Source organism: Monodelphis domestica, chromosome 1 (genome assembly GCF_027887165.1).
Source record: "Monodelphis domestica isolate mMonDom1 chromosome 1, mMonDom1.pri, whole genome shotgun sequence".
Lineage (NCBI taxonomy): Eukaryota > Metazoa > Chordata > Mammalia > Didelphimorphia > Didelphidae > Monodelphis > Monodelphis domestica.
Window position 1 is genome coordinate 226,752,499 of NC_077227.1, and position 15,669 is coordinate 226,768,167.

A 15,669-nucleotide genomic window follows, 5' to 3' on the forward strand; every position below is an offset into this window, starting at 1 on the left:
CGGGCACCAGGTGAGAGGCCAGGAGCAGAAACAGGAGCCGATAAAGATGGTTTTCTAAAGAGTATCTTGGAGAATCGTGGCTTTAAAAAAATTCTCTAGGCTAAAAACATTTTTGAGAAGTTCTCATCCAATCTAGTGGTCGCCAAAAACTGTAAAGATTAAAATTTAGGGGAGAGGGGGAGACTGAGGCAGGTAGAAATTAGTTTCTCTCTGCAAGGAATATTATAATTTTTAGAGGTTTATTAAAGTTAAAGATTAAGAATATACAAGTAAGAAACATGTGCCTAGGCCAGAGGCCTAGACAAAATAACCTCACATCATGGAAGAGACGCCTCTGCTCCAAAACGGCAGTCCAAAAGGGCCGAGCCCTTCAAAAGCCTTTGCTTAAATATCTTCTCGATCTCAGCCCAGGTGAGATTACAAGGCATTCTGGGGAAGTGGAGCAAAGGCTCATGGGGATTGTAGTCCTGTATTCGAGTCTATTTTTTACAGATGAAGGATGATATTGTTCAAACTGTGATATGCAGTTGAATGGACAGACTTCAGACAGGTGTTCATTCATTAGTACATATATTTTGAACAAATATTATGAATGGATGATGAGCTGGATCTGAATTAACCTGGAGAAGGAAAGAAGGCTTCATTGCTTTTGGAAGATTTTTTCGGTGCTTTTAATGATTCTGATGTGCATCCATCCATCCATTCATTCAGGAAGCATTTATTAAGTATTCATTACATGCCAAGCACTATACTAGGTGCTGGGAATACAATCACAGAAATTGAATAGTTGCTGCCCTCAAGGATCCTCCATTGTATTGAAGGGTTGGGGCATGTACCTAGAAAATTAAACACAAAATAATTTCTAGGGGTAGAGTATTAGCAAATAGAGGAACAAGGGGATCTGGATAGACTTGAGCTTATGCTTTAAAGTAAGAGGCCCAGATGATGAGGAAGGGCACAGGTCACAGATATATGTACAAAGTTGAAGAGAAAAGAGATGGGATGCTGTGTGTGTGGTGAACAGCAAGTAGTCACTTTGGTTTAGTGTAGGTAGCATGAAGGAGAGCAATATATGAACATACTGAAAAATTAGTTTAGACTCAGATTGCAAAGGATGTTTAAAGCCTAATAGAGGAATTTCTGTCTTATCCTCAAATAAAAGGGGAGCCACTAGAGACTGTTATCAAAGGAGTGATATCGATTTAGCAACTCTAGAGGATGAATTGGGAATCAGACAGACTGGAGATGAATACTGAATATTGGTAATAGTCTAGGAAGAAGGCATTAGAAGCTCGAACTAGATAGCAGTTATATGAATTGTAGAAAAGTGACTGGATATGTGATATGGAGGCAGAACTGATAACACTTGGCACTTGATTGGATATGAGAGAGAGGAAGAAGGAAGAGTTGAGAATGACTCAGGTTGCAAATCTAGATGACTTAGGAGTTGGTGTTATGTCCTCAACACACAAGAAATAGGGAAGTTAGGAAGAGGATAAGGTTTTGGAGGGAAGGTAGTAAGTTTAGTTTTGAATATTCTTAGTTTGAGATAGCTATAGGAAATTAAAAAATGGGTTAGATTTTAAAAATAATTTTGGTCTAGTGGTGCTATATGACTAAGTCCTAGGGTACCACAGTCCTTCAAGAATTAATGTTTTGGGTCATCCAAAGGCAATTGAAGAGATGCAGGTGAGTGAAAGGGGGCCACATTGTGTTATCAATGAAGAAATAAGCAAGAAAAAGTAAAGTAAAAGATATCTGCAGGGGGACATATGGCTGAAAAAGGAGGCAGATTAGTCATGTAGTGAGAATGAGTGGTATCACGGACAGTTCACACTAAGCACTTGTATCTATGCAATGTCAAGAGATCTAGGGGAAGGCCATCAGCATTGTGGGTAGACCCTCTGTGGAGGAGTTATGGGAAAAGGTGGACAAAAGATAAAGGATGAAAAGGCAAGATTTTGTTGGAGAGAGTACCCACCTCGATGATGTCTCAGATCCATCTAAGTATCTCTTTCAACATCCAGTGCAGTGTTCTGCACATTACAGTAAGTAGATTCTTGATGGAGGTTCATTGAAGTTGGTATTTGTTGAATTAAAATTTGAATAATGTGGCATGTGTGTGTCTACCCTTCTTAGTCCCTGTTTTCAGTTTCACTTATGGGGGAAAACTAGTCAAACAGGGGAAGCAAATCTTTATTTCACAGCTGGTTTAATCCCAGTTTTTCCTGCACTGGAACTCATTAAGTTTCTCTCTTTTTTTGGGCTAATATGCTGTCAATATCAATTACCAAGTAATGGGCCTACTTAGTTCATTAATCAATCAATAAAAAAGTATTAAGTACTTTCAAAGTGCCAGGTTCTGAGCTAAGTGCTAGGGATACAAAGAAAAATCTAAAACGCTTCCTATCCTCAAGAAGCTTACGCTATAATAGGAGAGACAAAATGTCTATAAATAGGTGCATATAGGATACATACTGAGTAGATGGAAAGTACCTTTTTAGGCAGAAGATGCTAACAGCTGTAAAAGCCAGAACTTGAATACAGGTCTTTTAAATAGGACTAAAATGTCTATTATAGCACAGCCGTCTCTCCAAATATGTAGTCTTGATTTTAGTAATTTGTGTATTCTCCAGCAAACAAGTTACTGAATTCTACTTTTGGGTAGAGACCACTGGCCTGGCACTTGAGGAATGAATGAAAAAAAACATTTATTAAATACTTACATATGCCAGCTCTTTGTACTAGTCCTTACTGTGACACTGATTGCTTTATGACCCTGAGCATGCTATATGAATTTAAAGTACCTCAGTTTCTCTTTTTGTGAAATAGGTATATGAATCTTTGTTGTGAGTATTAATGGGTTAAAGCCTAACTGACTGCACCAAAATGGGAGAAATTATTTCTAAAAAGTGTAGGATGGAGAGGAATAAAAGATAAAATATTTGGAGACCAGCTCAGAGCAGAAGAAACATCAGAAATATGAAGTGGGACAGTAAACAAAAATAATATTGGGCCCTGAATGCTTCCTAAGAAGAATGGATAGAAATCATGGGATGATTTTACTGTAAGGGAAACATCCCAATATTTAGAGCTGTCTGAGAGTGGAATGGGTTTCTTGGTGGATGATGAATTCTTGTCACTGGAAATCTTTTTAGCAGAGGTTGGATGATGGATTTTGTGACATTAGATGAACTCTATCAATTCTGGAATCTCTATCAACTTTGAGAGTCTGTGATTCTGAGGATGTTGCAGATGCAAAATAAGGTGGGATAAAGCTAGGAGTAGCATTTATATATGTAAGAAGTGAAAAGGAGCAAAGAGTGAGGACCTAATAGTACTGTATTATTGGTGGATCTGTGAATTGATATTAAATATTCTGGAAAGGAATTTGGAGTTAGATAACTAAAGTGATTAAAATGTCCATATCCTTTGATGCAGAGGTTTCGCTGCTAGGCATATACTACAAGGAAGTCATTCACAAAAGGAAAGGCTCCATAAATACCAAAATATTTATAGCAGCACTTTTTGTAATGGCAAAGAATGAGAAACAAAATGAATGTTCTTTGACTAGAGAATAGTTAAACAAATTGTGATACATAAATGTGATGGAATTTTTACTGTGCTATAAAAATAACAAACATAATGAATACAGAAAAGCATTGAAAGATTTTCATGAACTGACGTAAAGTGAGATAAGTTGAGCTGAAAACCAAATTATATGACTATAGCAATGTAAATGGAAGAATGAGAACCTGCTAATTCTTCTTTAACTATAGGCTGACAAAATAGTCCAGGGAGTAGCTTCAGTGGCAAGCATTTTATTGTCCTTTAAAAAAAGAACATTTTATATAACACCTTAATATTTGAAAAGTACATTATTATTACAGATTGCATTTATTACCTCATTTGATTCTTACAGCATCTTGGTGAGGTAGGATTTATTATTAGCTACATTTTTAGATGGAGAACATGAGGCTCAGAAAATGACTTGCAATTAACTACAGTGTTTGCCACTCAAGTCCCAACATATAGTGGACCAGGAAAAGTGGGCAAACTTCTTTGTTCCTTCCTGATACCTTCAGCCCTTTCTTATGTCACTATCATTCAGCAATTGTCTCGTCCTTTGAAGTGCCCCCCCCCCTTTAGGGAAATGATACCTTTATAGGAATTTATTATTAAAGCTCATTAAATGCTTCACAATACCAGTTACAACAGGATCAACATTTCTTCCATTGGTAAATCTCCACAGGATAGTGTACTGTTTAGCAAGAGATAAAATTTAAGTCTTTGTTCTGCATGCTTCTAGGTTGCCATGCCTAGATGTTTTTTTTTTTCTGTCATCTTCCAAACTTTAGGTCACTTTCCTCTGTTCTTTCTTAAAGAATTCAGTACTTGATTCATTATCTTCTTTTCTAATTCCTTTCCCTCAGGTTTGGCCATTTCAATTTATGGGGATTGCTTTGTCTTCTGAATTTATTCTCCTCCATGACTTCCATCTTTACTCTGCTTGAGCTGCCCCAAAGAAAGCAGACCCACCTTCGACTTCTTCATCAACTCAAATGGTTTCATCTCAGTTATCTTGAACTCTTTATTCCTACTCTTATTGTTCCCCCTCTTCAACTGCCTCATTCCTCCTTAATTATTTTGTCTACTACAATCTCTACCCCGACTGTCTTTTCCTGTTTGTCCAATTAGTCAGCAAGTTAGCAAAGTGGAAAGAGCATAAGACCAGGAGTCAGGAAGACCTGAATTAGAATCCTTCTTCAGACACTAGGTGTGTGACTCTGGGCAAGCCACTTAATCTTTTAGGGCCTCAGTTTCCTCATCTGTAAAATAGGGACACTAATAGCACTTCCCTGATAGGGCTGCAGTGAGAGTCAAATAAATTAACACATGTAAAGTGCTATGGAAGTCAAATTGCTATATAAATGCTAGCTATTCATCTTCCTCCCACTCCTTTTCCTCTTGGTTGTGACCTTTTCTTTTATTCACAGTCTTGATCCAACAGTTAATCAGCTCAACAAGGTGCTAATCTCCACTCTTGAGTCCTTTGCCCCATATCCTTCTATCATTCATACTCCCGTCAATCCTCATTTCTTGGTTACTCCTGCCATGTGCTTTCTCTGCCCTTGAAACAAAGCTGCTGATGGACATTCTATCACTTTGCCAACTGGTTTGGCTATAAATTCTTGTTATATAATCCCAACTGGGCCTTCTGTGAGGGATGATACACATTTTATTCATTTTCGATTATTTCCATCATAATGCTAATCTATTTTGTTCTTTCCTAAGGCTGCCAATGCCTTTCCCAATCCCTCTTTCTTAGATGACCATGCTTTTTATTTAACTGAGAAAATCAATAACATTTGCTGTAATCTCCCTTTTCTTCCTTACTCCTATTTACATCTTCACGCATCTTCTCCTTTACTCAAGTCTGAAAGAAGGGGGCAATTTTTCTCCTTGTCAGTGTTAACTAATGCCTCTACTTCTGCCATATTCCAATCTTCTCTTCCCATCGTCTTGAGAATTTTTCCTATCAGTTACTCTTCATTTTGCTCTTTGCTATTTCATCCTTGATCTTTCCCCTATGTCTATAAATATATTTAGATCTTCCTATCCTTAAGAAGACCACCTTAAATTGACTATAATCTCTTCAATTCATTACCATATTTCTCTCCTCTCCTTGTCAGATGTCTAGAAAGATTGTTTTTGACTTGTTCATTGCCCACTTCTTCCACATTTCTTTGCATATTTCTATTGAAACTTCTCTCAAAGTAATGGTCACTGAATTCCAAATTCCAATGTCAATTTTCTTGACCTTTTTATTATTTCTGAACATACGAACCACCATTGTTTTGGATACCCTATTCTCCCTTGGCACCTGTGAGACTGCTTTCTCCTAGTTTTCCTAGTAATCACTGTTTGATTATTCCTCAGTCTCTTTTGCTTATCCATCACCTATGTGCCATTTTATAATTTTGAGTGCCACCAAGATCCTATCTTGGGATGTATTTTTTCTCTTTATGAGATTTCTTTCTTGATAACCTCATTTATTCCTGTCACTTCAATTATCATCTGTTCATAGGGTTCTAGATCCAGAGTTGGAAAAGATCTAAAAAAATGCCAAAGTTCTCATTTTACTGATAAAGAAACTGAGGCCCAAGTGTTTCTCAAATCAATGTGTCTAGTTCCAATCTTTCTCCTGAATCCCATTTACTTGCTAGATATTTCCATCAGGATGTACTGTTCATACTTCACATCCCACATTTCAATTACTGAACTAATTATCTCTCCCTTTAACATGTCTCTTTTCCAAATCTTCCTATTTCTGTTCAGGTCCTCAATAGTTTTTCAGTGAGACACTTGTAACCTCCAAGTCATCTTTAACTTTTCCCTCTCTATCTCCCATCTTCAATAAGGTCTTATGAGTTTTACCTACACAATATCTTTCCTATCTATCCCCTTATCCCCTTGCACAATGCCACAACCCTACTTCAGACCTTTGTGAACATTTACTTTAGCTACTTTAATATCATCCTAATTTGTCTTTGTGCTTCTAGGCCTCCCTCTTTCCAAATATGTCCTTCATGTAGTTGCCAAGATAATCTTCCCAAGACATAAGTCTGATTATGTCTAAGCCTTTATGTTAAAAAACCTTCTTGGGCTCCCTATTGACCTCTAGACTAGATTATACATTCTTTAGCTAAATATTAAAGGCACTTATAATTTGGCTGCAACCTAAATTTTTTTTAGACCCTTACCTTCTGCCTTAGAATCAATACTTTGTATTGGCTCCAAGGCAGAAGAACGATAAGGGCTAGGCAATGGGGGTCAAGTGACTTGCCCAGGGTCACACAGTTGGGAAGTGTCTGAGGCCAGATTTGAACTTAGAACCTCCTATTTGTAGACCTGGCTCTCAATCCACTGAGCTACCCAGTTACTCCCTGTAACCTACAGTTTTAACCTTATTTCAAATTACTTCTATCTACTAGAGCAAATGTATAGTATTCTATACAGATGTTCATTAAGTATTTTGTTAATAAATTAAGGGAAGATACATGAATATGGGAAGGACCTCTAGATTTTTCAAAATGAGGAACATATAGTGAGGAAACACCTTACACTGATGCAGATGTTAGTGAGCCTATGAGTTAGTAGATAAGTCCTAGGGAGCTATCTAAGGCACATAGAGGTAAAGTGAATTCACTAGGGTCATGAAATTGTTAACTCTTAGAGGTGGGATTTGACCACTAAACAGCATTTTATTTTATTTTTTTGAGGGGGGAAAATTAATTAATTAATTAATTCTGAATATTTTTCCATGGTTACAAGATTCATGTTCTTTCCCTCCCCCCATAGCCAATACACAATTCCACTGGGTTTTACATGTGTCATTGATCAAGACCTATTTCTATATTATTGGTATTTGCACTAGGATGATCACTTAGAGTCTGTATCCCCAATCATATCCCCATTGACCCATGTGATCAAGCAGTTGTTTTTCTTCTGTGTTTCTGCTCCCACAGTTCTTCCTCTGGATGTGGATAGTTAAACTCAACACTTTAGCCACTATGCCTCCCTATGTAAGATATGTGTGCCCATTTAAAGAAAAGGTAATTTGGGCTAAATAAAGAATAAGGACAAGAATGGAATAAGCTGATGACTTTGGTATGAGGAATAGAAGCAGTATGGGGAAGGTATAATATTGAATATTTTAATTTTGAAATTAACAAGCCATAAGGAAAAATGCCATGGAGGAGAAAAATGGGCAAAAGAACAAATGACAAAAGTGGAATATTTGTTTTCATAGTTTTAAAAAATGTTGCTTTGGAAATATCATGTATAAAATGAATATATTGACCATCATTTCTGTTTGAGGGACTGCTTCTAGAGTTTCCAGTAGAGACAGTGTTTCTTTTTTAAAAAATTTAAATGAAAAAGCAATATTTCATGAATTCTTTATCATGAATCTCAGTGGGGCAGAGTCCAAAGGTGACCCTCCAGTTACATATGGTTCAATAAAACACAATGTGATACGACATAGAAATGACTGAAAATTGCCCTTTTTCAGTTATTGCCTAAAGGACTGGAGGACGATTCTTTCTTTTTTGGTATGTGACCTGATGCTCATTCTACCCCAGCTCCAATTTCTAGTTCTTTTCCTGGACTTTCAATTCTACCCCATCCCTATCATAAAGAGATACTGAAGTACTCTGTACTATTACTAGGTTCTGTAACCTCATGATGTTAGGTGAAACCATGTTACAGCTGGGAGATAGTTTCCTTATAAGTGAACAATCAGCAGCTTAATGGTGGGCTTATTGATAATACTTGTTGTTCTTTCCACATAACATTTCATCTTTTCATTTCCATGCCTTTCCCCAGGAGGTCATCCATGCTTGGAATGTATTTCTTCCTTTCCTCTGCCTTTAGAGTCTCTAGATTTCATGAAACTTGGCTCAAGTGCCAACTGATCTAAAAAACCTTAATTAAGGTGCTAGTGCTCTTCCCCTGCAATTACTTTATATTTATTTCATATACAGTTTATATTTACTTATGTGTACATGATTCCTCTGATAGAATATAAGCTCATTGATTATAGGATTTGTTTCTTTTTTTCTTTTTTTTAATTAATCTTTGAATTCACAGGACCTAGAATCGTTTCTGGCACGTAAGAGATAGTAAATGCTTATTGATTAATTCATTAATTGATTAATGGCATTAATCCTTAATGTCTTTAACCAGGTCAACGTTATGCAGCATTTTTGTTAAATAACTTGTTGAATGTCAAAATATGTGACTGGCTTTGGCAACAAGGCGCAACCCTAGTTCTAGTATAATAATAATAATAATAATAGTTAAAATTTATATAGCATTGTAAAAGTTTCAAAACATTTTATTTACCTTATCTTATTTGAAAAAAGGGGGAGTCCTCTTTTAATTTAAATGAAAGATGATGTCTAATACCACAGAAATAGGGTCAATATAATTTGGAGAGTCCATGGAAGGAAGGAGGAAGGAAAGTAGGGGATTTGAGTCCTGCCTGTGATAACTTCCTACTTATGTGACTTTGGGAGTCATGAGGCATCCCTTAGTTTAAGTTTCTTTATCTGTAAAGTGAGTGGGTTGGATTAGACAGCCTCTATCTTAAATGGAAGGGACATTAGAAATGGATACGATACCTAGGTCCTTCTACTTACAAAACTATGGTATATGGGGAATGTAGGACACAGGGAAAATTACCTAGGTCTTAGTTTTCTCTTGCGTGAAATGAGAGACTTGGATTAGACAAACCATTTCTAAGGTCCCTTCTGAGAGCAGCTAGGTGTTACAGGAGATAGAGCACTGGTCCTGGAGTCTGGAAGACTTCTTTCTGAGTTCAAATCTGATCTCAGACACTTGCTAACTGTATGACCCAAATCACTTAACCTTGTTTGCCAAGTTCCTTATCTGTGAAATAGGGACACAGTGGAGAAAGAAATGGCAAACCACTTTGGTATCTTTGCCAAGAAAAACTCAAAACGGGAACAAGAAGATTCAGATGTGCCTGGAAATAAGTGAACAATAACAATGAAAAGTCCCTTCAAGCTCGAACATTTCGTTTGATGTGGTATTACTGAAAGAGTATTAGATTTGAAGGCAAACGATATTGTGTTGGATGCTGACTCTGTCAAATCACCCAGGAACTTGTTTCCTCTTTCTGGGCCTCAATTTTTTCACTTGCAAAACAAAGGGATTCTACTAGATGATCTTTAAGGTTCCTTCCAGCTCAAAATCAATAATGTTCTGTTTTCTATGGTCCCTGCACAGCATTAGTATTCTGTGTCTAATTCCTCTTCTAGTTCTTTGTTCTATTATTGCAATATCTTTTCCAGCTCTGATGTCCTATGATTTTTTATAGATGATATAATTCAGTTTTTTTAAAGAATCTTGTAATTTTGCACAATATTACTGGGGAAATCCAAATAACTTTTAAGTAAAACATCTATAAAGATAAATGTGATATCAGAGGTGAACTTGTCTGATTACTTCAGGACAGAGGTGCTGTACAAATCGAAGATTTTCTGGTTATTGGTAGCCTTTCATTATTTCTCCAAAAGACATAATTCAAATGAGGTCTAAGCATACAAAAGAAAATATGATTGATGTTTTTTTCTCCCTCAGAACTGGTGTTAAAGTTAGAAGCAGTGAGGAATTGCCACCTCCTGGGTGCCATTGAGTGAAAAATGTATCACTTCTACATCCATTAAATTTTAATAAGAATGTAGGGTTAGTGGAGAGGGCCCTGGATTGGGATTCATGTGTCCTAGACCTGACTGTACCATTCACTAGCAGTGTAAACTCAGGCAAGTCACTCTTCTGTTTAAGTCTTGAGTTTTTCCTTCTCAAAATAAGGCACTGGACAAAATGATTTCTTTAAAGTCCTTTAGAAGTCTAAAATTCTGTGATAATTTTATTCCCTTTGCCTATCAATAATATCTTGCTCTTTTCTGGGTAACTTGAGTCATTGACTAGAATTATTTTAGAAGCTAATTTTCATTCACTATTAGGAACAATCAACAGGACCTTGACTCCTTTGGATTTGATACTAAAGAGATGTCTTATGTTGACTGCTAATAGTGACAGTCATACCACCTAATGGTCTTTCTCAGTAGCCTCAGAGACATATGACTGAGAAGGACAAATGGACACTAATTGATCTCTGTGGAAGAGGATACCAAAGAGAAGTTGACCATCATGGCTCCTTGGGATGTGTCAACGAGGAATGACTAGAACTGGTCCAGTCACTACAGCCAGGTCAAACAGTCAGGTCAGGAGTATGGACAATGTTGGTGACTCCAGGTAGGTCTAGGAAAATGGAGATCCTATATAAGCCCCAGTATTCTGAGTTCTCAGAAGGTCTGGGCAGGCAAACTCAGAAAGCTATTAACAGCTATAAAGTTCCTTAAAGAAAATGAGAGATTCATTTTTTTTTGAGATTTATTTTTAAAATTACTACAATCACTAGTTTATTATTTTACGTAGATGGCTCAAATTAATCACCTTTTAACATTATTTAGCAGTATGGCTATATGCCAAGTACATTATCATTATCTATTGTGGAAGTAACAATTTCCTGGTTATATGATAGGCATTTGTCTTTTGAATTGATGCCATTGTAGAATACCCTGTTCCTGAAGGCTGGGCATTACCTGAAAGAGTTTTCAGTTTCATTTTCAATTTTAGTTGACAGGCATGTTAAAGAAGCACAAACACAATATTCTCTGAGAGTAGAGAGGTTATTGGTTTTATTCTCTTCTCATTTTGCCAATAGTAAGTTACCTAGCTGAGGAAGTGTCATCAGGAGTTCCTTTACCTTTTTTGAGTCTCAATTTTTTCATCTATAAAATGGGACAATAACACCTATGCTATTTAACTCATAAGATTACAGCTTTAAAAACTGAATTATGGGATATTCCTATTATAAATATCTCCTCTTTAGAGGAACAAAATAGATGGATAATTTGGGAAATCTGTAGTATATATTACTAGTGTGCTGGCTACAAGCAGCCAGAAGTTATTGGAGTTCTGCTGATATGTTTTCTATTGTAAATCTTAATAAGAGATTCTGGTAGAGAATTAGCATATGATTTCCTTAGAGTTGTAATTAAAGTCAAACTTGTGAATGATGATTCAGGAAAAATACATGCTACAAGATTCTTCTTGTTTTGTTTCGGTTTGCTCTAGTTGCTTCCAAGATCCGTCACCTGCAGGAATACCATAACCGAGTCCTCCACAACATTTATCCTGTACCTTCGGGGACTGACATCGCAAACACCCTGAAATACTTTTCTCAGACCTTGTTAAGGTAAGCTTTAAATTATTCTCTTCCTCTAAGAATTATTAGGCAGTATTTTAGAATTTATTGGGATCTAATGTTTGATTGAACTAAAAGTTTTAATGAACATTAAAGTTTTCATTGCTCTGCCAGAAGAGTCAGGAATTTCTTTAAAATAATGTCAGATCATAGATATTAATTTAAAATGATGACTTGTATGGCTATTGCCCGATTTGCTGATTAAGCTTCTTTTCAAGTGTCTGATTAAAAGTAATAAAGGTTATGAGCTTTATGCCAATAGATGGTTGGATTAAACTGAGAATGGACATTGTTGTAACTTAAGGTCAGGTAATACTTTGGTCTTAAGATAAATCCCTCTATTGTTAATACTCAGTAGGACTTAGATATATTACTAGAATTGACTTCCTCCTGAGTGAAGAACAATCATGCCATGATAATAAATTTTGCACATTTGTGGTGCACTTCATTTGATAAAACTATTTTCTAATTAGTTATCTAAAATCCTTAAGGGACAAGGAAAAAGCAAACAGAACCATAGGCCCCATTTTTTCATTGTCTGCTCTTTTGATAAGGTGGAGAAGATTTAAAGCAGAAAGTCAAGGTCCATCTGCTTCCTGGCAATCATCAAGGTAGCCAAGCAGGCAAATAGCTCATAAAATTCAGTTCACTGTTTGGGTCAATAATATTCCTATTCTGATGCCTTATGGTGGGAACACCTATGGTGTAGTGCAGAGGTGCCAAACAGATGTAAAACCTGAAGGCCACACATGGCCGTAAAATTCCCAAATGTGCCCTTGATGACATTAAAATATAATTGGAGAATATTTAACAAAATAAATAAAAATATGTTAAAACACAGCTAATATTAATTATTTAATTATTAATATTTGGTTTTCTAAGTCAACATGTCATGGCAGGGCTTCTTATGTGACATTTACTGCTCCCTCCCTCTTCTTTTTGAGTTTGACACTATTGGATCAGTGGAAAGTGTGCTCAGTTTGGATTCAGAGGACCTGGATTTGAATTCAGACTCTGCTCCTTGGACAAATTACTTCCCCTCTCTGGGCCTCAGTCTTCTCATCTGTAAAAAGGAGTGGATTAGATTAGATGACCTCTGAGATTCCTTTTATCTCCAAATCCATAGTGATCACTTGGGTTCTTAAAGAAGTTGCCAGAGGAACATAAGCAGGCAGAACCAAATTGTGAAGATTTTACCTATTGGCTCAAGGAATGGAGTATGTCCTTCCTCTCCTTAGGGCCTTCTGTGGTCTGTGATTATAGACCTCATGCTTGAGACACTCTTTTGTCAGTTAGTTGCTCAAGTGAAATTATCTTTTCTTTCCCTTTTAATGACTAACATCTAATGACTATCATCAAGAGACTGTATAGTGAAATTATTTGTAAGCCAGAGAACCTGACCATATTCTCATGAGTGACATAGCCTTTATGTATTGGAGATCAAGGTTTTCAAAGGGGAAACTTTGGTCGTCTCCCTTAATTCTAAACTATGAAAATGTACAAGGTAAAACTGCAAAATGCTTTATTTTAGCCAGAGCTCTGATTAAGTACAATGGAACGATTGGAATTAATGCATGCATTTCCCTCTTCTTTCAGTGAAAGCTTTGAACAGATGTCTAAAGACTAAAATAAGTAGATGCTAAACTTCATTTATTAAAGTCATATAAGGAAAGGATTCTTTAATATTTCCAAAGAATTACAATTTCATCAGTGTGGGCATTCTCTCTAAGCTTAGATTTCAACTCCTTCTTGCCCTAATACAGTGGCTTATAACAATTTTTGTATTACAGACTTGCTTGGCATTCTGCTAAAGTCTATGGATCCCTTCTCAGGATGTTTTTAAATCCATAAAATAAAATACAGAGAATTTAAAAGGACACTAATTATATTGAAATACGATGATCAAAACATTAAAAACAAAAATATACCAAGTTCAAAGACCTTAGGTTCAGAATCCTTGCTTTAATAGATAGATTTTAAGTGTTAATGCAGGCCAAAAATCTTACTAAATAGTGGCCAATGTGGTAAGCCTTTTTGAATTTAGATAGGTTGACTCTCAGATTATAGACACATGATCTATCACCAATACCCTATTCAAAACCTTCCCAGGTTGGTAGGACCTGCCAGAGCTTACGTTTCCACTGGTATATTTGTTAAGAACACAAGTTTTCCTCTGCACCATGATAAGGCATCAAAATAGGACATTAGAAGATAAAAAGAAAGGAAATGCATCAAAATGTTACCATACTCATGGGAAAGAAATTGAGAAGAGTTGATATATTTTTACTCAATCCATAATACATTTCTATTCAATTCAACAAACTTACTCATTGCCTTTATATAAAGCCTTATGCTGGACAGTGTCTTGGCTATATGAAGAATATAATTTTATCCTTGTCCTCTTTGAGGAGCTTATAATTTTATTTCATGTTAAAAACATGTCATAGCCATTTTTTCACATCTAGATTCTCTTTGAATAGGCTTGCCCTTTCCCCAATTTGAAATTTCAAAGTTTCCAGGCTTTTCTCAAAGTTGAAAACTTTCTTAGCACCAATCTTTGTTCTAATGCCATTCAGGCTCACAGTGAATATAAAGTTACTATTTAAAAATATAGAATCAAGGTTGAATTGATTATTGCTAACTTTTTAAAGAATTTAAGACAAGAGTGGATTCCATTCTCAGCTCAGAAGTCTCAATTGCAACCTATAAGTACTGTGAAGAAGAGATTGGTGTGTTAATACATATACTTTTCAGCTATTTAGCTCCAGAATTTAGCTTGGTCAAGTAAATTTTATTCATTACTCAGAACCAATTCAGATGTCAAATTAGCAAACTCATGGGAAACTTTGGACAGTTAATTTTATTTGATATGAATATGTGAAGGCAAATTCTCATCTTCCCCAGCACTCCATCAGAGGTTCTCTCTTAGCACAGAATTTTTATGAACATGAAAGGGACTTAGCTCGGTGTTATGTAAAGAACACTGCCCTAAGAGTCCCAAGACCTGATTTTTAATATCAACTCTGCCACCAAGGAGTTGTGGGTCTTGGGTAAGTCTCTTCTCTTGTGGGGGCCTTGTTTCCTCATTTGCAAATTAAGAGTGTTGGTCTAGATAATTTCCAAGATCCCTCCTAGCTCTAATTTTGAGTGCTGTGGAAGGAGAATCTCTTATGGTTGAAAAGGAAGGGTGAAAATTTGGCTGTTAAACTTAACTCTTCTGAGCAGGGCATTCCTAGTATTCTTTGTGATTTAATGTCTAGTGTATATCTATTACCAAGAATTGCAGATAGGGGAAATGGTTTTGTCATTCCCAAATCGCACCATTTGGTTGGGAAAAAATACTTTTATTTTTTGAAAAAACTTCACAAAACATCATAAAATCACCATAAATGATGCATTACACATTTATTCATTAGCTCTTCCTTCAGTTTTTCCACAAATGAAAGCATTTCCTTACATTAATACATGGATAGTAATTAAAGACTGGTTTCATGGATTACTCATTATCAGCTTTTTCCTCCTACCCTCACCTGAGTATTGAAATCTAAAGGCAGTGAGGGGGCAGTTCTGTTATCAGATCTGTAGGCCAGATGTTTTGCTGACATCCTCCCCGCCCTGCATGTGTGCAGCTGTTATTGAAAGTGCCACATTTAGGGAGGCAAAAATAGCAAAGTAGAATTCAGAAAGTGGAATTTGGCTTGTGATATTTTAATTAACTGATCAAACATTTCTTGGGAAAAATTTTTCTTTTACTCATATTTTAGGAAGCATAATAGTATTCATTTTTAAAAACATCATAGTACTTTTTT

General features: G+C 36.1%; 1 protein-coding gene across 26 annotated transcripts in view; it reads left to right on the top strand.

The window, feature by feature from the left end:
* The window catches only part of UNC79 (unc-79 homolog, NALCN channel complex subunit), a 338,162-nt gene that overhangs the window by 21,418 nt on the left and 301,075 nt on the right, over positions 1–15,669 (top strand). For all 26 annotated transcript variants that reach the window (XM_056810500.1, XM_056810495.1, XM_056810498.1 and 23 more), the window contains exon 2: positions 11,731–11,851. In XM_056810500.1, the coding sequence (XP_056666478.1) occupies positions 11,731–11,851 (121 nt within the window). The remainder of the gene's footprint in view (positions 1–11,730; positions 11,852–15,669) is intronic.